Source organism: Oncorhynchus masou, chromosome 6 (genome assembly GCF_036934945.1).
Source record: "Oncorhynchus masou masou isolate Uvic2021 chromosome 6, UVic_Omas_1.1, whole genome shotgun sequence".
NCBI classification, from domain to species: Eukaryota; Metazoa; Chordata; class Actinopteri; order Salmoniformes; family Salmonidae; genus Oncorhynchus; species Oncorhynchus masou.
In genome coordinates, this window is record NC_088217.1 from 44393168 (window position 1) to 44421078 (window position 27911).

Genomic DNA, 27911 nt, shown 5'->3' on the forward strand with positions numbered 1-27911 from the left:
ATGTGAAACATGTATTTCGAAATATAAAACTGATTACGTTTGGTGAAAAAGGGACTGTGATTTTGTGTGTTGTACTTAGTCAAATTGAAAATGTGCTTAGAGTTTTTAAACAACTGCCTTGTTTTGTACCAAGTGTTGTGAAAATGTACCCCATGCTGTACTTGTGAAAATTGCACCAAAGCAATGGAAAAAAACTGTAATATGAACCGAAAATGTGTATTTCTGTAGGACATGTGTACGCGTTAGTGTGTGACGTGGGAGCCCTGTGCTCACCCTGGGTTTGGAGCCTGCTGTCTGGGTCACACTGGTGCACCCTGGGGCGTGAGCTACACAAAGAAGCCTTCTATAAACAGCAGCACATCACTCAGGGGAGAAGCTCAACAAAACCATTACTGCACTTTGGGGATCATAGAGTTGGCTTCATTACATCTGATATCACTTAGAAATACAGCAGGAATCAAAACCTCTTCACCAACACTGGAATTCACACTGACACTCCAATAGACACAGACGGCGAGAGAGAGACAGAGACACGATTACATTTCACATTTAAAGGACTCAGTGACATTATTTAGTATTAAAACTTGATTTCCTTTATTTTGTGAGATGGACAAAATTATAAAAACGTACAGCTTAGGAACAATGTCTCGTCTAAGATAAGTCTGTGTTCTTTTCTTTACATAATAACAATGAAATTATAATCGTAACAATATCCTTGTGTTCTGAAGAAAGCAAAAAGAGTGAAAATAAATTATCATAACAACTAGTATAACATCAATTATAACAACAATAATAACAATTATTAACTTTATATAAACTTTCTGTTTGCTTGCTTCTTTTTTCCAATAAAGTCCAGGGGGATCAGGCGGGTGGTGTGTATTCCAGCATGTGAGGGGTTAGGGGTCAGTGGTGTGTGTGTGTGTGTATGCATGTGTGGGGAGGCTGGTTCAGAAAGTCTCTCATACCCACAGTGTCAACAGTCTGTCCACAACAGGAAGGGGGGGGGGGTTGGTCTCATTACACTACAGAGGTTCAGGAGGGGAAAGCAGTGGTTCTCCTAATACCTCACATCTTTTCTCTCATAGGGTGGGAGGGGTACCAAAGTGACTCAGTAAAAAAAAGGCAACTTGAAGGGAGCAACTCAACACGCCCATGTTCCGCTTCACCTTTGCACACTCACGTTCTCTCTCCCTTCAGTTACGTCTCCTCTCCATCAATTCTCTAAATGAGGCCAGGCAAAACAATGTCCTACCAATTTACCCCTCTAGAGACAGAAGCATTGGTGGTGATGATATGGTGGAGGGGTGATGGAGGTGCTTCAGGAGGTTTCAGTGCTCAGCCCAGGCCGGCGACCGTCCGGAGTGATGGTGAGGATGGCCGAACGAAGGGTGGATGGGAGTGGGAGTGGGCAGCATGTGTCCGGAGTGGCTGAAGGGGGGAAGGTGGCCCATGTGGGTCATGTGTCCAGCCAGGCCAGGGCCACCGCCGAAGGGGGAGGACTTGTCATGCATGCATTTGGACAGCTCATCGTAGCCATCTCCGGAACGCCTGCCCCTCTTGGACTTGCTGGACATCTTGCGGTTGCGTGTCTGGATGCCCTCCTTCTTCATGGTCATTGGCCTGTTGACCTGTGGAGAGGCCAGGAAGGGGGATGTTAGCTAAGGAGTAGTCAGACAAGCCTGGAGTAATGTAGTTAAATAATATATATATATATATATATATATACAGGCTTCATATTAATATTATGTGGTTTTTACCTGGGGGTGGCAGGTAGCCTAGTGGTTAGAGTGTTGGGTCAGTAACCAAAAGGATGCTGGATCAAATCCTTGAACTGACCAGGCAAATTTTGGTCTACCCCTGAACAAGGCAGTTAACCTACTGTTTCCCAGTAGGCTGTCATTGTAAGTAAGAATTTGTTCTTAACTAACCTGCCTAGTTAAATAAAGTTTTTTTTTTTAAACTGTGTTTCTTTTCTTTTTTTACTGTTCATAACTAAATTTTTAGTCATTGGATATTTTCTTGCACTCTCTGTGATTTTATATTCAATTATGTCAAGTGTAATTTGTAATTTTAGATCATTTAGAAAAATCTAAACAACTATGATAGAACAGAAAATGTTGCCTTCTTAATAAACATGAGGGGGGAAATCTGAGGTGCCATAAATGTTGTGGAACAGGTTTAACAGGCATGGTATGATCAAGCCACAATAAATGGCATGAGCCTTTAAGGCTATTGCGTATAATTATCTCACTAAACATGAATACACAGGACTGGAAGCCATGCTGGATCTGAAAGGGCTACTCTCAGACAATTTCGCATCAATGTAACTGACGCGTTACCCTGGCATCAATGTAACTGACGGCGTTACCCTGGCATCAATGTAACTGACGCGTTACCCTGGCATCAATGTAACTGACGCGTTACCCTGGCTTCAATGTAACTGACGGTGTTACCCTGGCATCAATGTAACTGACGTGTTACCCTGGCATCAATGTAACTGACGTGTTACCCTGGCATCAATGTAACTGACGCGTTACCCTGGCATCAATGTAACTGACGCGTTACCCTGGCATCAATGTAACTGACGGCGTTACCCTGGCATCAATGTAACTGACGCGTTACCCTGGCATCAATGTAACTGACGGTGTTACCCTGGCATCAATGTAACTGACGCGGTACCCTGGCATCAATGTAACTGACGTGTTACCCTGGCATCAATGTAACTGACGCGTTACCCTGGCATCAATGTAACTGACGCGTTACCCTGGCATCAATGTAACTGACGCATTACCCTGGCATCAATGTAACTGACGGTGTTACCCTGGCATCAATGTAACTGACGCGGTACCCTGGCATCAATGTAACTGACGTGTTACCCTGGCATCAATGTAACTGACGCGTTACCCTGGCATCAATGTAACTGACGCGTTACCCTGGCATCAATGTAACTGACGCGTTACCCTGGCATCAATGTAACTGACGTTACCCTGGCATCAATGTAACTGACGCGTTACCCTGGCATCAATGTAACTGACGTGTTACCCTGGCATCAATGTAACTGACGCGTTACCCTGGCATCAATGTAACTGACGTGTTACCCTGGCATCAATGTAACTGACGCGTTACCCTGGCATCAATGTAACTGACGCGTTACCCTGGCATCAATGTAACTGACGCGTTACCCTGGTTTCAATGTAACTGACGCGTTACCCTGGCATCAATGTAACTGACGCGTTACCCTGGCATCAATGTAACTGACGCGTTACCCTGGCATCAATGTAACTGACGCGTTACCCTGGCATCAATGTAACTGACGGCGTTACCATAACATAAATGTAACTTACACGTTACATGCTGACCAGACCGGACACGTCGCGTGCGCAAGCGTTGCTAAATCAATTTAGAAATCCATGTTATTCAATTATTGCACCCACACTGCTCGCCGCCAACGAGCATCTGCGATGCCAAGGGCTAAAATAGAAGTCAGTTCTATTTGTGACACAGATCGTGCTGCAAGTCCTGCCTCTCCCATCTCCTCATTGGTTTATAGAAACAGGTACCCACGTGCCATCTCCTCATTGGTTATACTCACGTAGGTGATTGAAAGACAAACTGTTTTGCCGGTCGTCGTGGTAATACTATGAAAGTTTAGATGCCAATCACCATATAAGTTCAAAGATGAAAAAGCCTGAAAGGAGGAGAGATGACTAGAAACAATTTGGTTGGCCGTTTTATGTGTGGATTAATTGGCGGGGTAGAGGAGCTTGTGCATTTCAGGTAAAATAACAACTCAATGTTTATATCCCAGGAGAAATTAGCTAGCAACAGCAAACTAGCTAAATAGGACAAATTAGCTGGCAACAGCAAGCTAGCTAAAAAGGACAAACTAGCTAAATTGCCATACATGTTTAATGCTTTTCGAACTGTCCCCAAATGAATGTCATTGGTTCAGAGTTTGTTTTTCTATTTTAACCTGCTTGTAGTGATCGCGTTTGGTTTGGGGGACAAAATAAATGTATGCACGATAGCGCACGCGCGCAGCCGGTTTGTGTTCCGTGTTACCCTGACATCAATGTAACTGACGCGTTACCCAGAATGACAGTCCCACCCTCCAGCCTCTCCTGGGAGTAACACCCACCATTGAAACAAAGATGGATTAATAAAAAGGGAAAAAAACGACCGCGGGTTCTGCTTCACAGGGAAAGCAGGCTTTGCATCTCTCGCCCCCGCTCCTAAATCGATACAAGCTGTCCGCCCACTTGACCAGCTCGCCCCGCAGTTTCTATGTAAGCGGTTAGGCTACTTACGTTGTGCAGTTTATAGTAGAGCCCGCAGGCGTTGCACACCGGGTCGCCATTGCCGTTACGCCTCCAAAGGGTGGTGGTGGTGGTCTGACAGTTAGCGCAGCAGGTGCCAGCTCGTCTCGAAGCGGACTGTGGTGGAGAAAAAAACGTTAATAGGCTACATTATGAATAAAGCCATTCAAATGTTAGCTGATTTGACGATTGCATTCGCTTAGGCAACAGAGATCAACGAGGAAAGTGAACATGACATGAATACGATTATTGAAATTAACTACCATGGCCATGTAGGCGTAGCCTAAGGCATAGCCTAATTATAGATTAGTCCTATACATTTCAAATGTTCATTTTTTTGCCTATAAGTTATTTCTGCGTTTAAAACGTAAAACCTCTCGTTGTATAGCCTATTGTGATGTCCCACACTCCGGGCTACATTCACAAATAACTTCAAAGCCAGGCCAGCGCCAGTTAGACTCATGAAATTGCTTACAGGGAGTCACATCTGTATTTGTTTAATTGAATATATTCTGTGATTTATACAAGCTTAATTCAATTTTCCAATTTGTGCAATGCTACAAAAGCTGTTTCTCTGAAATTGCGTTGTTTCTGTCTTGTACCAATTTCTGCTGTCATATTCCATTTAATAAAAAAATTAGATAGGACACATTAATAATTTATACCGTCTCTATGCATGATTCTCCCTTCCCTTGATCCAGAGAATCAAACGACAAGGACTATAGGCGTCTATAAGACCAGGACCCTGTCTGCCAGTGCGCTTTGTGTCCATTACAGATCTATTCTTCATACATAATAAGAAACATTTAGGCTCACAATACAATAACATAGCATGTAGGCCTATGTATTTATTTTTATTAATTTAGGGTTTTATGACAGTGGTTCATGCCAAACATCCCGAATAAAAACTAGGACGGCGACGGACGGAATTTAAAAAAACAGAAAAATAGAATAGTACTACAACAAAAAGCATGTGCCAGTGCCAACGGTGCATGACCAACAAACAACAGACCAAGAACATTATATAAATAACATTTATTTTCCAATCCCCACAACCATCCCGCCCCTCACGTTCTCTTTCTCTTCACACATAACTGGGTCCTATAGTGTTATGATAATCGCTTTACAGTATACTGTAAAAGTCTGGCCTGCCGGGTCCATACAAAATGCAGCGGTATTTGTTGAAGGCGGAAACACCCGGGAGCCTGGCTTCCTTATCGTGCCGGGGCAGATATCCGAATAGGAAACAACTGGATGCCCTTTGAACAAAACTCTGAAAACACTTGAGTTGAAAATGCAAAGCTGCGGCCACAGACCGACCAATGGAAAATGTAATGGACTTCTCATCGAGAGAACGAGTCAGAGGCGCGCTTATTTACACCAAGCTGCGCTAAAATGACTTATAGCCTACTTGTTCCACTAATGCTGACAATAACGCTAATACAGTCTGTTACAATATATTTCAAAAAGAGAGTTATAGAAATAAAAAACAACATTCGCAATGTTCTCCATCCCATTAGATGTATCTCAATGGAAGATAACCTAGGCAAAGACAAACTCAGGCAACCATTGCAATGTGTTAAACAATTACGATGTTTCAAATAGGCCACCGCGTGGGTTAGGCTACACTTGTAAATTATAACACGAATTTACATTTAACAACACGAGTGAATTGGGCTACAATTTGGTCTATTATTGCGTCTTTAGAACTGCATGACTGGATGACTGCATAACGAGTGTCCATTTAATTAGATAGTGAGGTATAAGCTATTGATTGAAATATTCCCATTAGGCCTATGTATAGTAGTATGATTTAATTTTGTCAGAACAAAGCTATTCAGATCTAGCCTATACAGAAATGAGGTATGGCGGGTAAACCCCGACTGATCATTAACATGTACAGAGGGAAACAAGGTAGAAAAGTTCCTTAAATAAATAAAGTAAAATGTGGTTTAGCAAAATGTAAATATCGAATTTAAAGTTTATATCAATCTAAATCCATTGCATATTAATGCGAAAATGCTTGGAGCTACCCAAAAGTTAGCATTTGGAATGTGCCTTGAACTGCCACTGAAATGATGTCACTTCTCACAACTTGAATATCTTAAAAAGTTCGAGATGGTAAGTAAGCCTATCCTATACAGTCAAAATGATGAATCCTAATCAGAGGTCTGAATATAAAATGAACAAATAAACCTTTTCAATATAATCAGGAACCATTATCATTTGGGGAAAAAAATGTATTGTAATAATAACTTGTAACTTGTAACTTGTAACTTGTACAGTAATAATTCAGCCCACCTGAGACAAGGAAAATATATAGGCTTATGTGCGTTAGAAATAACAAGGCTCAGAATAATCCTTGCTCCTAAATGCCTGTGCAGAAACACTGGACAAAGTATTTATGTGTGTGCACTGTTTTTCACTCACTTCAGTGTGGTGATAACCAAAGCAACATGGGTATTGGGATCAGTGACCGTATCAGCAGTATCAGCACTAATGATAGCAGTTCAAATGGCAATAGTAGCAGTATTGTAACAGACGGTGGAGGTAATCACCAGGGGGTGAGAGGGACAAACAATTCCAGGAAGATCATAGGGAAAATACAACTTTCCTGGAATTGTCCTGGCGGTATCTGCTTCGTGCTCTATTTTGGCCCCCTTTCTCAGATGTGGAAGGGTAGACGGGAGCGAGATGGGGACTCACCAGTCTGCGTTTGGGCTTGATGAGAGGTCTGTTCTGGCCGTTCATCTTGTGGTACAGGCCGCAGGCGTTGCACAGGTAGTGGCCCGTCCCATCCCGCCGCCACAGCGGGGTGGATGTGGCACCGCAGTTGACACACTCGCGCCCCTCTGAGCAGAATTCAAATGGAGGGAAGACAAAGGGACATTTATATAATTAAAAAGTTCACACTCCATCAAAAGCTAAACAGTAGCGGATTCACATTGAAGACAATAGCCGCCAGGAGGACACAGAGGAAATCATGAGCCTACTGGACACACTCTTCATTAGTAGTGTAATATGAAGTCGTCGTCCCCCCCCCCCCCCCCCCCCCACACACACACACACACACTCACACACACACACAAACTGGGAGGACAGTGTCTCAGTGTACATATCAGTGTGCAGGTGTACCAGCCAAAGACAATCCCATATGACTGCCATTTGTACAGTTTGGTTCAGGGCGAATCGCCATGGACACAGACACCTGTATGTAAAGTGATCCAGGGTAGGAAACCCAGAGACAGCCAGGATGTGTCCAAAGGTGTCCAAACAGATGAATGTGAGACACCATCAAATTAGAGCTACATAATTCATGTGCTGTGGGCACACATGAGAGGAAACAGAAGAGTGTGGTGCTGGTGGTGGTATTAAATGTGGGCCTGACCACATTGTGGTCTCCAACAAATAGGTGCCCATATTATAGCTCAGTATCACTTTATACCAGCCCGGTTGCTATGTTTCCCTTTACTCATGACTTTTGAAATTATTTACAAAATCTTTTCATTGTTGGGTTTCTCTTTGTGTGCCTGGCAGGTACTGTGACCCATTTAGTGGTGACCCTCTTCTGGTGTGTTCAGGGTTCAAGTCTTTTCACCCACTTCTACATCTTCAGCTGCAGAAAGACAGTGGGTGTTGCCTGTCTCTCTCTCTCTCCTCTTACAGGTTGCACTGTGGTATAATGCACAGGCTCAGTCAAATGGGCCGTTGCTGAACCCCGACCAAAATGGCCTTGTTTAATTCATGTTTCCCTCTCCCTAGAGCATCGTGCCTTTATTCCTATTATAATGTCAGCAACACCCATAGTCCCACCTAAACCTGAGAAAGGGATCTGCTCGGGACAATGGCAACGCTCCTTTTGAAGTGTATTCTGAGTGTTTGACTCTCTCTCCCTGTTTTGTCAGTCCAGCAGAGGCACCAGTATCAATACAACATCGCCTTCCAGCTCCAGAATGACAAAATGTGTTGAATTGTTGTGTAATTTGGGAAGTTCCTTGGGGAGAGAACACTGAAATCCCTCTGGCCGAGAGTATAGTAGAGAGACTGAGGCCATTGCCATTCCAGGGAGGAGGTATGTAGGTGAGCGGATAGGGCTAGTAAGGTTATTTAAACAGGAAGCCACACTGTTGTGTAAGGTATGTGCTGACTGCTGAAATGTCATTGTGGCATTTCAGACAACAATCCATCACGGCTCCATCAGACTTTGGGACTGATAAAGGGATGGCAGGCCTTATGTGAGTTACTGATTCTGGATCTGTAATCGAAGATTCAAGTTCATATATATTTCTCTGTTGTGATAGTTACAATGCTCTTCCATGAAATAATCCCTTTAAAGGATTTGTGGATACCGTTTTAATTAAAATATTTGCATAACCAATCTACCATCCACAAATTATTGAACTACTGAGCATACATCAGACAATAACACTTTGATCTGTAGTGATAATCCAAATGAAGACAGTTGTTTGCTAATATCTCTATACACTAACAAACAGTTAGAGAGACTCCACATTCAAATACTTTTTGGACACCAGGCCCACAACATAATTAATTTTGAGTTAATTAGCCTGAGCAAATGTAATGATAAATGTCTCCTTATGAGCTCATGTGATGGCTTGATTAACTATGTAATTAACTATCTAATATGTTTATACATTTATCTGAAGGTGATGTGCTCTTTTCGGAGAACCTAAACTGCTATAAGAGAAACGTTATTATTACAATATCATAACCTTATTATCAATTATTATTATTGTATTATGACTTTGTTGTCTTCGATATGGTCATTACTACTAGTGTTAATCATTCTTTCCTCTCCCTGGGCTTGATTCTCTCTCACTATCTCAGCGCACTGGGCCAAGGCCATGCTTAAAAACACAAACAGCAGGGCTCTGTCGTCTGTGACAGCGTGTCCCGACAGTGCTTTGTTAGTATTGGGGCGAGCAGTGGACGGTGGAGGTCGTGATTTGTTCACTCAAGGTATACAGGATATGGCAGGAGTCGCCAGAGCGTCGTGACTCCTGCATTTTTTAAGCTTCTGCCAAACAAGGGCATTGGTGGCATTTATTCTCAGCATCCAGCCAACCAGGCCCGATAAACATAAACACGACCACATAGAATATGGTTTCAAAATAATGATTAAGTTAGCATTCGTGCAATTTTGTAAAAAAACAACAACGTTATTTTAAAATCTGGATAGGCCTGTCAGACATGCTTATTATAGGCCTAGGTCACGTCGCACTTTCAACAGACCTACTAATAAAAACATTAACAATAAGTATTATTACATATTCTATTGAAATATTATTATATTCAGAACCCTCTTCATAATAATTCTTCCAACTAGCCTATAAGCCAAATTATTGAAAATAAACGAATGTTTCACGTTGAATTCCGTATTTGAATTTTGGTGATTGTTTGACTAGGCTGTTATCTCCTTGCCTCGACGCAAACGTGTTTTAATCATGTTCAAACCTGAATATTTGCGTTTCAAATATTAGTCGTTTCATGTTAAATGCTTAATCATTGCATTTAAGTGGATGGTGTTTCCAAGTGGCGACGAATGCGATGGAACAGAGATAAGAGCCACTGGGACAGGTTTGGGAAGGAGAGAAGCGCTGCAGGTAAAATAACCTGAAGTTATTACAGCAACTGTTCGACAGCGAAACACTTACAGGACCACCCAATCTATTTCTTGAAGATTAATGAATTCATAGCCCTATAAGTAAAATACATTTAGAACAAGCTAAATGTTCATTCTTGTTTGGTCACTGACAGAAATACATGCACTTCCAAAGCGTTTTGACAAAACATAGACCTGACACTGGTTTATATTGCCCTAACATTGACTCCCAATGTTTGTATACCTTAAAAGTACATAATTAGGCTATACCAGACTCTTTATGCGCATAATAGACTTATGAAACTCACCTGAGCACGAGCGGGCTTTGCTTTTGCACTTCGGCGTAAAGCTGGATGAAGATCCACCCAGCAGGCTACCGGGGTGGAAGAGACTGCCGCCGTATTCGTGTGGTGTTGGGAGAGAGTATGGGTAGGTCGGGATGGGGTGGTGTGTTGCGGGAGTTTGGGCACTCATCGAAGCCAGGCTGTTGCGGAGAGGACTGCAACCCTCCATTTTCATTCCCTCTGCCAGTGACACTTGGTATTTGATGGACTCCTTCTCGTCCATTCTTGTCGAGGTGGAGGTTGGAGAAGTAGGGCCGAGGTCCGGGGACACGTCTTTGGGAGGCGTAGGAGGGAAACTGTAGAGATGGTGCGGGCTGCAGTGGGACGCAGGGGTGAGGGAAGACACCGGAGCAGTGCTGGAGCTGCTACTGCAAGGGTAGCCGGAGCTAGCAGGATGCATTCCTGGCTTGCTGAAGTGACTGACCGCCCATGCGTTATGGTGGTGGGCAGCAGAGAGGGCCGCCTTCCCGCTGTCAAGCCACGGAATGCCGGGGCTGTGGATGAGGTGTGGCCGGCAAACCGGACTCCCAAGGCGAGCTGTAAATAAGAAATATTATGATTTTTTTTCTAATCGAAAGCGATGTGTCCAGTACTATAACACTGCGTAAAGTGCTGTCTCCTCACCTGTTGATGTCAATTCCAAACTATTTAAACTCGACATTGAGGTATATTTTTCTTAGAGTAAAAATTATTAAAATAGCCTACTTTAAAACCACGACATTTTACAGTCCCCAGCGAAATCTAAAACAATAGTTAGGCTACTACAGCTCCGTACCATAGACTACTTGACAAAAATATGTGTTAATATATGTTAATGTTTACGCTTGTTGCAACACAATCTCTTATTGTCGAAAGCATGTATGGGAGAAAAAAATCAACGGAGAGAAAATGGGAGTGTAGGGGCCCCGACTGAACTGCTATTTGCCAATGGCCTGTTGGTCGCTCAGTTCCAGATCTCGGACTAAATAATGTTATTAGTCATTTTGGGTTTTGGTTTTATATCCGGGAGTGCCCCTCTCTCTCTCTCTCTAAAAACCCCTGCTCCAACAGAGGGGTTAAATGACATACTTCCCTTTCCCCTCGCTGTCTCTTGCTAGAAATGCTCGTTTTATGATTCAATGCCGTACGCCAGAGACAGCCACGCGTATGGACATCTATGTGTTTACAATATTTCAATTGACATCATTTATGTTCTCACATATTGAACAAAATACCATATCTAGATTTCTTTTTAAATACAAGGTTCTGTATGGACGACTTTTTACTGGTAATGGGAAAATGTTCTTGTGCATCAAACATCACACAACCAGTTATGGCAATAATATAGGCCTACCATCGATTAGTTTTAAAGCAACAGCCTGGGTGGTTGGATACATGTTGTCTTATTGCACCCTCTCACAATTACCTAAAGGCTATAAAGCAGACTTAATTAATACAGTTTAGTCACAAGGCTGAGCGCGTCTTACCATGTGCCTGGCTGTATGTAACCCTGGCCCGGGAGTTGGCATAGTAGGGGTTCCCCTGAGAGTCCAAGTGGTTTAAAAACACATCCACTTCGTCTGGGGGCAAAAGCGGCGCCATTGGCTCCATATAGTTGTGGGCCAAGCTGTGGTGATGCGAGTCTGGATGCTGCCCATTCAACACGGCGTGATGATGCGCCATCCACCGAGATTGATCGGCTGCGACTTCCATACCTAAATCGTCGATAACTTTATCCAAGATATCACCGAAACGTCGTACTTTTTCTGAAAATATAAGTTATCTTTATGTGGTCCTTCTCCTGGATTAAGCACTTTTTACAGTCCCGAAATGTGGAGAAAAGGATGGACGTAGTGATGTCATACGGGGTTTCGGCACACTCTCCTTACAGGTTCTTTGCTTCAGAAATAGAATCCCTGATCCGTTTTATTGGCTCTTACTGACACCTGCAATGAAACACAACAACATTTTATAATTTAATACACAACCTTGTGCCAGACTCTTTTGCACAACTCCTTCGGCGATGTATGCAAAATATACGAGATTGATGTTTTCCCTATACGTTCAATCATCCCAGGAGCATTGTATAGCCAGCATACTGACGACCTTTTACAAACAGCTTTCACCACAAAACTGTAATTAAAAAAAAACTACTTACAGTGCATTGCACCATTGCTGCAATGTTATACTCATAACACATGCATCCAATCTTATTCCATTGGAAAAAAAATATTTCTTCTGAATTTACCTGTTGAAAGTTTGATCTATGACTACGATCAGCTGTTCAAACACACTTTAATCTCTGAAACGCCTGATCCGTGAGGTACCCGGGCGCACTTTCCTATTGAATTGTGGCAGTACACTGACGCGACTGGCGCCAGTAAATTCCATATCAAGCGAGTCGGGGCGGAGTCAAGGGCGAGCAGTGACCTCCTGTAAGCCAATCACAGATCAGTATAGCTGCAATTGGCTCATGTATCCCAGCTCTTTCAGTTTCCATTCGAAACAGTAATGCCCCGGACCAAAAAACTAAAAGACATATCAATCAGCGGTGTAATTTCTCGGGGGACTTTTCTCTCTCGTGAAGCTCGCAGAATGAGCAATTTGCCCCTGATAATGTCTTCTTTTACCAACACTCAGAGACGGACAGCCCAGATGGAGGTAAATTGAAACTGTAAATTGTAAGCCTGACAATTTCTGTAACAGTCAACTAGGCCTACATTATCTGGCAAACGCAGTAGCCTGTAGGCTGTTGTCACTTAGCCTTGCACACCACCTTGAGATTGTTTAGCCTTTAGAAAACACAACATTATATTGCTAAGTTTGAATTCAAAGGGTATGCCAATGCTATTTTGTATAGGCTAGTTAAATGAAACCAACCAGATTAGATGTTCAACGTGTTTAGTGGGCTAATTGAAATGCTATCAAACATCATAAAATAATTAAGCAGTCTTTTGGTTATTATTCTGTATTCAACAGTATAGTGGTTGGTTTTCACAAGTTTTGTTTTACAGCATAGGCCCTTGTGGAGAACTGCATCGGCAGTTTGGACATATTTTACAAGGATTCTATATGCCAATTATGTAAATTGCTTGTAGAACAACACCAATTGCACGTGTGAATGATCACATGAACCTGCAATGTATATAAACCCAATTTTCAGTACCTCTAAGATTAATAGGAGAGAATCCGTTTATGACTTCGAAAGTGGGGCCATTGTTGTGAGCGCCTAATTGTCTTTAATTATTAGTCACGACATTCCTCTTGTGAAAACATTGGTTTTGCCTATGATCTAGAGCAGTTAACACTTTCTGCATGTTAATGGCGCCTTTTTCTCACTTGGTGGTACAGACAGGGCGTCAGTCCCGCCTCATCTGTGTAAAACCAATTGGTGACCATTAGCAACACTTTGTTAATTCTTGTTTACATTCACCTCATGGCTGAAACAAGAAGGCTTGTCCACCACAGGCATAAAGACAGAGTGTCGCCAATAACCTTTTATCAAGTGCGCCGGTATAACCAGCGCTTTTTCCTACAACCGCTCTACATACCCAAATACCTGTCTACATACCCAAATACCTGTCTACATACCCAAATACCTGTGATTTATTTATTTCAAGCCAGGAATAGATTGGAAGGCCTCATAAGCAAAAGCCGATGAATAATAGGCTACCAACTGAACCTCCTACAATGTAGTCTATAATCCAGCGCTTGTTATGAGGTTATTAGGTTTAGCCTTCAAGTGGTATTTTATTATAATGTGATGAAATACTGTAGCCTACACACTTTTGCACAGGTATTCTATGGGCCTGTCTGTACCTGATCAAAATAATACGGGGAAAGCGCATCCAGGATAAAATCGCCAGTCAAGACGTACTGGCTTACCCTCTATAGTAAAAATGTGGCATTTCGTGCCATACATCACGATATTAAATATTAAAAAGAAAATGTTTGAATGTCTTTTTTAATAAAGAATGTGTGTGTGTGTGCGTGCGTGATTGACAGACAATAATTGGAGGGAGCTCGGGGCCCAGACTGGCCGCCTCTCTGACGCCCAGACTAGACGTCACAGAAAAAAATCTCAGCGCATGGACTTCACAATTGTTCCAAAAAAGCCTCGAGATCAGTTACGACCAAGTTTTGTTAATTCTAATAGAAATACAGTGATGTTTTGGCCAAGCCTAAATTAAATAATTACATACTTAGACTACTATACTCAACCTGTGAAAAAAAGGATGCATGAATAGCTTAACGCAATGTTAGAACGAGGGAATTTGGACAGTTTGGGCTTTGATATGAGGATATTTGCAGGGAGTGTGTGTTTGTGTGCGTGCGTGCTTGCGCGCGAGGGAGCGAGAGTGTGTGGCTTGGCATTCAGTCATTGGCATCTGGTCAGGGGCTATGACATGATGAGCTCAGCTCTCTGTGCTTGTCAACTTCTAAAATCAACAAATTAGTGTATGTGGGGTCATAACACACCCAAGGGTCTCCCTATGTAATCACTCAAATAACAGACATTCTCCTGAAATGAGAGCTGTAGCAGCTGAAAATGTCAGGTGTAGCGAGGACATCTGTCTTAATAAATAGGTTTCTTTGAAATAATTATTAACTCTGTCAATTGTCATTCATTGAGCAGGTCAAGTTACATAGATTTCAAACAATGTTTTCTATGGCACTTTGGTCTAAAGTACAAAATAAATTAGAATTCCCTAAAGATATTTCAATTAAAAAAGTACAGGACTGCACTGAAAAAATAATAAAAAGCATCAACACAAAAGATCTCTCTCAACTATGATGCATCAATTTAACAGCAATGCAACGACTACATGTTTTCAATGTAAAGCAAGAGGAATTCAAATCTGGTCTTGACCAAACCCTAATAGTGATCATAGCAGGTCATCTTTTTTTCCCTTACATCACCGCTGCTGTTTGTCTGTCTGTGGTTGTCTGTCTGTGGTTGTCTGTCCTCGGTGCTGTGCTCCTCTGTACCGCAGCCTGCTCTGTGCTGTGTGGCTGGGACTGGGTGGGTCAGGCCCAGCAAGCAGCCTCTCCATTGTTGTTTCGCATGTTTGCCAAATGGATTACTCAACGGGATTTACCCCTCTGTAATTTATACCTTCATTAATCCCATTTGTATCTGTGCTGGAACAAAGGATGGGATGATGGGTTTGTGTGTGTGTGTGTGGGGGGGGGTCCTCGCTCAAGGACATAGCAGCATTGTCTCACAGGGGATGCTATCCTACTGGAGCGGTAGAGCCCTTGGAGGTAAGCACATGAACCCTTCCTTGCTGCCTATGGCTGAGGAAAAACATTTATTCCCATAAGAAATGTTCATTGGCTATACATGGCAATGACAGGCATTGTTATGAATAAGAGGCAATACGATGGTAGCAAAACTATGTCAATTCAGGATGCCTCTTTTCTTCTGCCGTAGGTTTGTAGGCCTATCTGTGCAGTGGTCAGCTTTAAAGTCCTACTCCTATCTGTGCAGTGGTCAGCTTTCATGTCCTGCTCCTATCTGTGCAGTGGTCAGCTTTAAAGTCCTGCTCCTATCTGTGCAGTGGTCAGCTTTAAAGTCCTGCTCCTATCTGTGCAGTGGTCAGCTTTAAAGTCCTGCTCCTATCTGTGCAGTGGTCAGCTTTAAAGTCCTGCTCCTATCTGTGCAGTGGTCAGCTTTAAAGTCCTGCTCCTATCTGTGCAGTGGTCAGCTTTAAAGTCCTGCTCCTATCTGTGCAGTGGTCAGCTTTAAAGTCCTACTCCTATCTGTGCAGTGGTCAGCTTTAAAGTCCTGCTCCTATCTGTGCAGTGGTCAGCTTTAAAGTCCTACTCCTATCTGTGCAGTGGTCAGCTTTAAAGTCCTGCTCCTATCTGTGCAGTGGTCAGCTTTAAAGTCCTACTCCTATCTGTGCAGTGGTCAGCTTTAAAGTCCTACTCCTATCTGTGCAGTGGTCAGCTTTCATGTCCTGCTCCTATCTGTGCAGTGGTCAGCTTTAAAGTCCTGCTCCTATCTGTGCAGTGGTCAGCTTTAAAGTCCTGCTCCTATCTGTGCAGTGGTCAGCTTTAAAGTCCTGCTCCTATCTGTGCAGTGGTCAGCTTTAAAGTCCTGCTCCTATCTGTGCAGTGGTCAGCTTTAAAGTCCTGCTCCTATCTGTGCAGTGGTCAGCTTTAAAGTCCTGCTCCTATCTGTGCAGTGGTCAGCTTTAAAGTCCTGCTCCTATCTGTGCAGTGGTCAGCTTTAAAGTCCTGCTCCTATCTGTGCAGTGGTCAGCTTTAAAGTCCTGCTCCTATCTGTGCAGTGGTCAGCTTTAAAGTCCTGCTCCTATCTGTGCAGTGGTCAGCTTTAAAGTCCTACTCCTATCTGTGCAGTGGTCAGCTTTAAAGTCCTACTCCTATCTGTGCAGTGGTCAGCTTTAAAGTCCTGCTCCTATCTGTGCAGTGGTCAGCTTTAAAGTCCTACTCCTATCTGTGCAGTGGTCAGCTTTAATGTCCTGCTCCTATCTGTGCAGTGGTCAGCTTTAAAGTCCTGCTCCTATCTGTGCAGTGATCAGCTTTAAAGTCCTGCTCCTATCTGTGCAGTGGTCAGCTTTCATGTCCTGCTCCTATCTGTGCAGTGGTCAGCTTTAAAGTCCTGCTCCTATCTGTGCAGTGGTCAGCTTTAAAGTCCTGCTCCTATCTGTGCAGTGGTCAGCTTTAAAGTCCTGCTCCTATCTGTGCAGTGGTCAGCTTTAAAGTCCTGCTCCTATCTGTGCAGTGGTCAGCTTTAAAGTCCTACTCCTATCTGTGCAGTGGTCAGCTTTAAAGTCCTACTCCTATCTGTGCAGTGGTCAGCTTTAAAGTCCTGCTCCTATCTGTGCAGTGGTCAGCTTTAAAGTCCTACTCCTATCTGTGCAGTGGTCAGCTTTAATGTCCTGCTCCTATCTGTGCAGTGGTCAGCTTTAAAGTCCTGCTCCTATCTGTGCAGTGATCAGCTTTAAAGTCCTGCTCCTATCTGTGCAGTGGTCAGCTTTAAAGTCCTATTCCTATCTGTGCAGTGGTCAGCTTTAAAGTCCTGCTCCTATCTGTGCAGTGGTCAGCTTTAAAGTCCTACTCCTATCTGTGCAGTGGTCAGCTTTAAAGTCCTGCTCCTATCTGTGCAGTGGTCAGCTTTAAAATCCTACTCCTATCTGTGCAGTGGTCAGCTTTAAAGTCCTGCTCCTATCTGTGCAGTGGTCAGCTTTAAAATCCTACTCCTATCTGTGCAGTGGTCAGCTTTAAAGTCCTACTCCTATCTGTGCAGTGGTCAGCTTTAAAGTCCTGCTCCTATCTGTGCAGTGGTCAGCTTTAAAGTCCTGCTCCTATCTGTGCAGTGGTCAGCTTTAAAGTCCTGCTCCTATCTGTGCAGTGATCAGCTTTAAAGTCCTACTCCTATCTGTGCAGTGGTCAGCTTTAAAGTCCTACTCCTATCTGTGCAGTGGTCAGCTTTAAAATCCTACTCCTATCTGTGCAGTGGTCAGCTTTAAAGTCCTGCTCCTATCTGTGCAGTGGTCAGCTTTAAAGTCCTGCTCCTATCTGTGCAGTGGTCAGCTTTAAAGTCCTGCTCCTATCTGTGCAGTGGTCAGCTTTAAAGTCCTGCTCCTATCTGTGCAGTGATCAGCTTTAAAGTCCTACTCCTATCTGTGCAGTGGTCAGCTTTAAAGTCCTACTCCTATCTGTGCAGTGGTCAGCTTTAAAGTCCTACTCCTATCTGTGCAGTGGTCAGCTTTAAAGTCCTACTCCTATCTGTGCAGTGGTCAGCTTTAAAGTCCTACTCCTATCTGTGCAGTGGTCAGCTTTAAAGTCCTACTCCTATCTGTGCAGTGGTCAGCTTTAAAGTCCTACTCCTATCTGTGCAGTGGTCAGCTTTAAAGTCCTACTCCTATCTGTGCAGTGGTCAGCTTTAAAGTCCTACTCCTATCTGTGCAGTGGTCAGCTTTAAAGTCCTGCTCCAGTCTCATTTTCACCCTATTTAACACCTGATTTACTTAACAAAAGGCACATCTCATGTTGAAGATATCCCTAATGACCATTGCTATGGTAAGGTGAATGACCGGACGGTTGTTATTTTTTATTTATTTATTGTTTAACCTTTATTTAACTAGGCAAGCCAGTTAAGAACAAATTCTTATTTACAATGACGGCCTACCAAAAGGCAAAAGGCCTCCTGCGGGGACGGGGGCTGGGATTAAAAATAAAATATAGGACAAAACACACATCACAACAAGAAAGACAACACAACACTACATAAAGATAGACCTAAGACAACAACACAGCAAGGCAGCAACACATGACAACAAAGCATGGTAGCTACACAACATGAAAACAACACAACATGGTTATTACTGAACCAGAGTCAGTGTACGAGCAACAGAGACCATTCCAATAATTAACAGGTGCTGCCATGAAATGAGCTTGCCTTTCTCTACCTGTTTGTTCCCCCTGCTTATGGTCAACATCCATCATTATTCAGAGGGGTGAGGGTGGGGGTGAGGGGGGGGCGGGTAGAGAAAGCCACAGAGGGGTTTGTGAAGATAAGCAGAGCTGGGGAGAGGAGAATGACACAAACCAGCTGAAGCATTATTGTCCTTTACTCATGGGTAATTACATCGAGCACAGGGCACTGGGGGCTATAGAGTAGACAGAAGCAGACACCACCCAGCACACAGCCCATCCTAGTGGAAGTGCAAACCCAGAATAGGGTTGTGAAAGCAATGCATTTTCACCCTCATATTAAACTAGATGCATTAACTGTTTTCTGAGTTGGTGAATCTGGCTACTGTATGTTCAAAGGAAATGTTCACAGTATAATGGCCCATTATTGGATGGACTTCTGTACGTTTTGGCTCCATGGACCTCACTGGTAGCCTTGATATCATTTGAGAGTGTATTTATATTAGGTCTAAGTGATCATCAGAAAAGGGATGCTTAACTGGTATGGCATGTGAGGGGACTGATAGGTAAGGGGCCACATGCTGAGTTTCGAGTGTAAGTGTCGTTTTTATTAGCTGATGACAGTCTCACGAGGGCAATAAATCTGCCTGCTCGAGACAACAGTCCCGCCCCTGTTTCTATTCGACCATTGAGACCATGACGTTATTGCCCTTTCTTTTGATGAAAGGGGGTTGGTTACTGGAGTCTTAATGCGTTTGAAAGCACAGGTGATTAGTGGATACATACATCGTCATCTTAATATGACGCTGATGTTAATCTCACACCCATGATTGGTTAGCCTAGATCTGCACAATTCCACAATTCCATAACCCAAGGCCACAGCAATTGTCACGTTTAATTAAAGTTCAATTGTGATTAACTTTTTAATACTTCACGAACATCTAGTAAAAAACAGATCACATGAAGTCAGTTCATTCAACTGATTGGGCTACTCGTAATAACCATGTAATAACACTGTTAAACCATGAAGAATTGAATCTGGACAAATGATAGCCTAATCGATGGTGCGGAAGGTATGTCTTTGGGAGGACCTTAGCTCTACCAGATGACTTCATGTTTAATGAATCACATTGTGTTGTATTCCTAGTTTATACAGCCCAATAGTTACAAAGACAAGTAATAACGAATACTAAAAGGAGCTATAGCATACTGTTTCTATGCATTCTATTTAGTCTGATTAAAAAAATGATGTTGTTGTTTTGCAAGCCAGAAAACCGTGGTGTTTGATAGTAGTAATTATATATTTTACAGGGAAGTGCATGCAATACATAAGCAGAAGATAATAGCAGAATTAGATTACATGCTGCGTAACGAATTCTTATAAACGAAAGACTATATGACATAAACACATGAGAAAATGTCTGCATAAAATGCAGTGAAATTGTAGTCTATTGTTATTATTATGATAGCTTATATGTTATCTTGTTCTTCCCACATTCTAACACGGCTACTCCGTGACGGCTACTCCGTGACGGTGCCACTCCAAGTGCGGTGCCAACTCGGGCTCTCTGTAGCCTATAATGTAGCCTATAATGTGTGCAGTCAACGATGCATCATTATTAGGCAAGTATATTGTAAATGATATATAGGCAGATGGTTAAAAAAAAGCTGTTCGCTTGGATAGCCTACTCTCACATATTTAATTTCAGTTGATGGACAACTAGTCTTTAAATATGTACCCCAACCAGTAACACGATTGCAAGGAATTTACAGCATGTCGAAATAATTCCACTTACAACAATAGTAAATAGTAAATAATGAATATCTCTTACCACCAGACTGACTCGGTCCTGCTCTGTCTGGGAGAGGAGTAATGAGAGATTCAGTCCGGTAGCCTATAACCGGGTCTCGGTTTCGCCTGCCTGGCACTATGTAGTTCTCGCTGACGTTTCCCTTTATGCGCAGTTATGGGTGTTGGACTGCCTAAAAATCAATCCGCGTTTGTTAGTGATGCTGCTGTGGAAGCTATGTCCCTCTGTCCCAAAAGAGTTATGTCAGTTGGCAAGCAGTTTAGCATCGCCCCCCTCCTTTCTCTCCCTCTATCTCTCCCGTTATCTCTATTTATCTCTCTCTCTCCACCGTTTTCTTTCTATAGCTCCGATGAAAACGAGGGGAAAAAAACTTGATAGACATAGGAGCAATGTATGTTGTTATGGTGCGTCAACCAGTCTCAATCTTGTCTTCCGGGTCGTGACTTCTTTGAGCATTTTGATATGGATTGTGAAAGAGGGGGCTCACAGTATCTAGTTCATTCTTAAAACCCTTTTAATCATAAGATTTATCCGGCCAACAATTCCACTTCATAGTCGAAGCAGAACAGTTGCTAATGGAATGTTAGAGAGAGTGGCACGTCAGTATCATCACTCAACCAACCTGTGTAAGGTGAGTAACCCAGTAAATGAGTGAATACGAAAAACACGCTTCCTAAAGAGACACTGCTTCATTATTGTCATCCAATCCACTTGGATCAAACATCTTCCCAATCAGGTTATTGAGTTTAGTTAACTCAGATTGGTGTGATTATATTACATATTGAGCTATCTTGGGTTGCTGGGCTCTCAAGCAAACTAAAACTACATGCACAATATAATTGGCCTACAGCAATCCGGTGTAATGAATTCCTTCCCCGCTCATTTTGATTGAAATACGGTATACCCCATGACCGACCCTCCCTCCCACGATCTTCTTTTTACTCTGTCCCACACATTAACACCAACTTTAAAACATGCAAAGCCTCAAAATCTCCTGCACGCGACCTAGGCTCGTGCGCTGCAGCTAAAGCCAGGCAGGTGCAAGGACTGCTGCATCCCGGGCCGTGTCCCCTAGAGTGCACACACACAAAAAGAGGAGAAAACCAAGCTTGCATAAAGAAAATAAAGAAAAATTGAACTTTGACAGAATTACTTGCATTCATTTCAATGCTTAAAATCGCTTCAGCAAATACCTCTGTTTTGCGTCCATGAATAAGACCTTGGATAAAAACAACAACAGAAAATAATATACACACTGTCACTAGTGTATTTGTCACTCCCAAAGGCCTGGTTGATTAAATAATCGAAAGAAAAATAAACGGATAATAATCGGTCTGGTCTACATATATCAGAATTTCACAAAATAAAGAAGAATAACAGCTGGAGAAAGAAAGACAGGAGATAACTTATATGTTATCTTAAGATGGCTTTATGGCAACCCTCCGTGGAGGCAGAAAAAGCTGTAGGCTACACGGTTGTTGTATTTTGACGCCATACGAAAGTGTGTGCCTATAGGCCCATATTTTAAATAGCCTGTATGGCGCATAGGCTTTCATTTTCTTCAAAATGTTGTTGTACAATATCAAATTCAATGACCGCGCACAATTAAAGCCACCATCTCTTGTTGAAACTGGATAGAGCATTATAGACTTAGTGGTGACTCTAGCCTGCCTATACCTTCCTTGAAATGTCAACTCGACCACTGTCCGGATGTTGTTATCCCATTATTCAAATTAGAAGTTGAAAATTCACTAAACATTTGGGAACTTGGAGTAGACATAAGAGATCAATTTGAATGTCCATTATTTTCACTGTATCCACCCCAAAAGCAACAGTTCTTTCTTTTAGGCCACATAAAGTTACATCATCAACAACAGCAAAGTTTATGATAATACTTGTTAATGTTAATAATTATAATCAAACACTCATCACGAATAGTTCTTTTCGTTTAGATTATGTTTATTTACAAGACGGTAGCCCATCATCACTTGACAAAAAAAAAGGTTGGGTAAATTAAGAATTTCGCAACATACCCATACCATTAAGCCAATTAGAATGCCTATTAGTTACAGATCAATAAAGGTATGAGCAGCGTGAGCCTTGTGATCTCTGTCCAGCGAAAATAACAGCATCTTGGTTTGAGCGCCCGTTTAAAGTTCATCAGCACAGAGCTTCTAATCCTATTTGTAACTTCTGTATAAAACATATATATTTCATAGATAGACAATATGACTTGTCACATTGTCCATCCAAATCTAGCCTATAGTTTGACCCCTAGTTTATATTATGGACATGTTGAAGCAAATGATCTGGAGGTGAGCGTAATGACAATATAGCCTACAACGTTATAGTTCGAGATTAGCCACAATAATTATAAGGAGGAGGACTTAATAATAATAATAGGCCTAACAATAATTGAATAATAATATTTTTCATGGGATCATCATAATCACGTAAGCACATGAACATGTATTCTGTGTATTTATTCATTTATTTAGCCTATGTTTCTTTCTTATCATTTTCAACATGTTCTGCAGCAGATTTTTGTAGTAAGTGTCTGCACGGCGCTTGGCAGAGACGTTATTATTTATATATGCATGCTGCATTAGATGCCAGGGCCCTTCTTCTTCCGATTATTAGCCTACCAGGGGTAATATTTCATCGGCACTAGGCAATCTTTGTTCTCTGTGAAGATAATAAATGGCCTAATCGTTATCAGCAAACTGCTGGGGGTGTCAGCACCGAACGAAGCTGGAAGCAGGGACCAAAGTGCCGCTGAATAAATTGGTGTTCCTTATCTCTCATTCCCAGATTATCGCCGCCTTTTCAAACTTGCACAAGAAATACATTCAATGCATCTAATGCATCATTTGTGGGGGGAAGATCCCGCAGGTTGATAGAGACAGATAGATGCAGAGAATGAACAAATATTTACAGGTTTTACGCGCCCGGTGTTGGAGCCAATATTAGCTCCATTGGGGTTTTTAAATTAGTTTATTGAGTATAGGCCTTTGGTACACACACTTTACATATCAATACACGCGATATTAAACATATATCATAGTGAAGTGATATGATGGTTATCTGACTGATTAATCCTGTCTCCTCGGTTGTTGTCTCTACATTGGCAAAGTGGTGGGGCTAAATGTGTTTTTTTTTTTTACTCCTTTGCCTGGGATGTAGCCATGCATGCGTTTTCAGATTAATAACTTACATTAACTATCACCGTTGAAATTTGAAACACAATGTAACATAATAACTAACACATAATAACAATTAACAATGGCAATATTAATGGCCATAAATAACAATGAAATAAACAATAACATAATACTGTCATATTATTAGCTTAGGCAAAGTAAAACGAAGAACAACAACAATAATACAGGCCTACTATTCTACTACTACTACTACTACTACTACTACTACTAATAATAATAATGATAATAATAATAATAGGCCTAATAATAGGTATAAAATATAATTATTACGTCTATTAATCACAGTATTATCAATGGCAATAATGTTCACTTCAATATCGACTTAAACATACAATATATACTATAACAAATAAAATAGGTTTGTATTACTAAAGATATACTAAAGATTCCGAAATGCCAAAAGTGTATTAGTGAAAGTAGACAAGCAGTTCCTGCTGTTTTTGTATATGTGTATTCTCTAACAAATTCCTTTCTTACCACTAGAATAAAATATTCAAATTCAAACACAATTATTTTTCACTGTCTTATGAGTAGAACTAAAATCTTAACAGGTTACGATAGACATGGTGTGGTATGGGCCTAATATTACTCATTATTGATGGCTTATGAGCGCATATTTCGCAAACACTATTAGCCGCAAAAACTGCACCATGGACACCCAGTTATCTCATGACTGCTCTTTGCTGTAGCCATAGAGTCTACATGAATCATTTGACCACACAGATAGTACAATGTTTTGTAAGAGGGAGAAACCAGATTTCCATTCACAATCGAGCATGGAACACGATCTACAATTTATGTGACACTTATGACAACAACAAAAAAATCCAGTATAAACAACCTCCCCTTTTAATAAAGACCTACTGCACACACTGGTTGAATCAACGTTGTTTTCACGTCATTTCAACGAAACAACTTGGAATAGACGTTGTATTGATGGGGCATATCCACCGGGCCCGTGCTCTGATGGTCTCCTAGACAACCAAGATAACGTAGCAGCAGTTTTCCATATCAGCACCAGAGTCTATTATATCCCGGGATTAGCTCTCTTTCCGAAAAGGTCAGACACAAAGTCATGAAACCTGGAATTTTCACCCTGGCCCTGAGTGCATGGACATACATATATGCATTCGTGTGCCATTTCATTCGTATGCCAACAGTCATTAACTTAATGGCCTTCAGCATTTCCCTGCCCACAAAATATCAACATCATAAAGAGGGATCTTCTGTGACTTATGGTGAATGAATGTAAAGACAGAACAAGGCTTGTAGGGGTTACTCGGGCTATTTGTGTTATTACCAACCCGCTAGCGCTCGGTTTCAGCAATCGGGCCCTATTGTACTGTTATGTAGCGACCCCTAGTGATAAAATGATGATTAAAATGAAGACTCATTCAAATGAGGAAAGTGAAGAAGTGTGCGTGCGTACCTTAGAGACACCAAAATAGTGGATTTGATTCCATGACCCGTACATAAAACGCATGCATGAGTTTAAGTCGTCAGTTAAAAGGCCTTTTTTGTGCATGTGTGTGTGAGAGACAGAGAGACAGAGAACCTAGAGAGAAATTCATAGTCATAGAGAAGAGATGCAGGAGATGGAGACAGTGTGAGAGACACAGAGAGAGAGTGCATGTGTGTGTGTGTGTGTGAGAGAGAGAGAGACAGATCAAATATAGATAAATTAATTCCAGATATAAATTCAGAGAGAGAGAGAGAGAGAGAGAGAGAGAGAGAGAGAGAGAGAACGACTACAAAAGGCCATTGCACAGCTGGAATGTTCCAGCTGGGATTCCCGATGGCTGGACAGGAAGAGAGTGGAGTCCTGACAGGAAGAGTCTGCTGGGAGGGCTAGTACTGGGTGGGGAGAGAGAGCTGTTTCCTGTTAGCTGTTCTCCCTCTCTCAACACATTTCTCTCTAAGTTTTCTGTCTACCTATCCATCTGTCTTTTGCCATGCTTCACTCCCCATCCACTTTAGGGCTTGTAGGCCTATCATTTTTGAATCCATCCTATTTCTCTGAAATGTTCCCCTTCAAACTCCTCATGTGAATTCACACAGCCACTGTATACGATACGTTTGTTTAAGGGGGTTGTGGGGAAGAGGACAATGGGTCAAGCTGCCAGGCCGCCAGGTTGCTTGAGGTGTAAGTTAGCTGGGGTGCAGGAACCAGGTGTTAGCACGGTGACACTTCCTGCCTGTCAGATCTGTCAGATCTGGTTCACAATGTAAGGCCATGTACCAAGGGGACAACAAAGAGTTAATGTCAGATTGACAAAAAAGAGGGTGAGAAAACACGGAAATAATGAGAGTCTCACTGTAGAGATGAAATAGAGTGGTATGTGAAGTATGAGAGGAAAAATGTCTTTGTCTCTCATAAGCTCAGTGGACAATCAAAGTTTCCTATCAGCTCTGGAGTAGGGGGAAATTGGCTGCCCTGGAAAGGAGAGGGCCACTCTCACAGGCAATGGGAAGTGCCCCTGTCACTTTAATCAGGAGTGATAGAGAGAGAGGAGGAAGTGTGTGTGTGTGTGTGTGTGTGTGTGTGTGTGTGTGTGTGTGTGTGTGTGTGTGTGTGTGTGTGTGTGTGTGTGTGTGTGTGTGTGTGTGTGTGTGTGTGTGTGTGTGTGTGTGTGTGTGTGTGGGTGTCAAGTAAAGTGTTACCGCAAGGGTATTTGAAAACAAATAAATATTGATGGCTGCCAAATATTTGATGAAGAACCAAAAACTACAAATTCGTCTAAATGTATGATCATGAGCACATGGCTTGGATACAGGAAGGACATGGAATCACCTCAACATTAGAGTAGACCCCTTTTGCAGCTTCAATTTGACTAACAAATATATTTTCATAATGAGTGAGACAAGGTAATACAGTAACACTTCACATTAAATTCTAATTCTTTGTGATCATTACAAGAGTTATTACATAGCTAAGTGGAATAAGGAACAGTCACTATTCCTCTGGTGTGCAGAAGTTACAAAAACTCTCAGCTCATTAATATGCAATAAGTCTGCAATTACCAAAGTATTATGTAACAACATGCTAATAAAACATTGTTCAAAAAGTAATTACAGTTTGATTAAACAGGCACAAGTACAGTTTGTTACATTAATGTTTTCAAATGGCTTTGAATTACTCTGCAGTATTTTCAGGTACATAAAATGAATTGCAGCTTTCAACCTTTGCAGTGGCCTATTGAAAAAGTCATTCAGTAGTTGAGCATTACAATTTGTACTAATCTGTTCAAAATATAATTGGTTAATTGGTTTGACTTGATTATGTACACCTGGGGCAATAGCCAATCAGGATAATGGACATTTGCAAAATGTTTAGATAGACATGTATTTTGTAGATCAAATGAAGAGCTCATTCTAAAATGCTATATATCCATTTTCAGATTTTTTTATAAATTAGCTTATCTTATCTCATTTACATACAGTAAGTATTCACACCCTTGAGTCAATACTTTGTAGAAGCACCTTAGGCAGCAATTACATCTGTGAGTCTTTCTGGGTAAGTCTCTAAGAGCTTTCCACACTTGAATTGTGCAACATTTGCCCATTATATTTCTCAGAATTCTTCAAGCTCTTTCAGATTGGTTGCTGATAATTTATAGACAAACATTTTCAGGTCTTGCCATAGATTTTCAGTAGATTTAAGTCAAAACTGTCATTTGACCAATCCTCGCAAAGAAGGACGGACACCTATTGGTAGATGGGTAAAAAAAAAATGTTTTATTAATTACACCTTGGATGGTGTATCAATACACCCAGTCACTACAAAGATACAAGCATCCTTCCTAACTCAGTTGCCGAAGAGGAAGAAAACCTCTCATGGATTTCACCATGAGGGCAGTGGTGACTTTATAATAGTTACAGAGTATAATGGCTGTGACATGAGAAAACTGAGGATGGATCAAATCCTTGAAGTTACAGTACAATTCCAACGTAATTGACAGAGTGAAAAGAAGGAAGCCTGGTAAAGAAGATAAAATATTCCAATACATGCATTCTGTTTGCAACAAGACACTAAAGTAGTACCGTGAAAAGCTCTTTGTCCTGAGTACAAAGTGTTATGTTCAGGGCAAATCCAATACAACACATTACAGAGTACCATTCTTCATATTTTCAAGCATCGTGGTGTCTGCATCATGTTACGGCTATGCTTGTAATCGTTAAGGACTGGGGAGTTTTTCAGGATAAAAAAAGAA

The 27911-nt window shown here is 41.8% G+C and overlaps 1 protein-coding gene across 4 annotated transcripts; it reads right to left on the bottom strand.

Moving 5' to 3' along the window:
* Positions 1 to 979: 979 nt before the first annotated feature.
* On the bottom strand, positions 980 to 20695 carry LOC135542093 (GATA-binding factor 2-like). Of its 4 annotated transcripts, none has more exons than XM_064968750.1 (6): positions 20501 to 20695; positions 11750 to 12208; positions 10248 to 10820; positions 7023 to 7168; positions 4308 to 4433; positions 980 to 1628 (listed from the first exon to the last, which is right to left on the bottom strand). In XM_064968750.1, the coding sequence occupies exons 2-6, from the start codon at positions 11973 to 11975 to the stop codon at positions 1329 to 1331; spliced, it is 1371 nt and encodes a 456-aa protein (XP_064824822.1). In that variant the 5' UTR covers positions 11976 to 12208; positions 20501 to 20695; the 3' UTR covers positions 980 to 1328. The 4 variants fall into 4 exon arrangements, with proteins under 4 accessions (XP_064824822.1, XP_064824821.1, XP_064824820.1 ...); XM_064968749.1 differs by lacking the exon at positions 20501 to 20695 and adding an exon at positions 12511 to 12611; XM_064968748.1 differs by lacking the exon at positions 20501 to 20695 and adding an exon at positions 12421 to 12611.
* Between the last annotated feature and the right edge of the window lie 7216 nt (positions 20696 to 27911).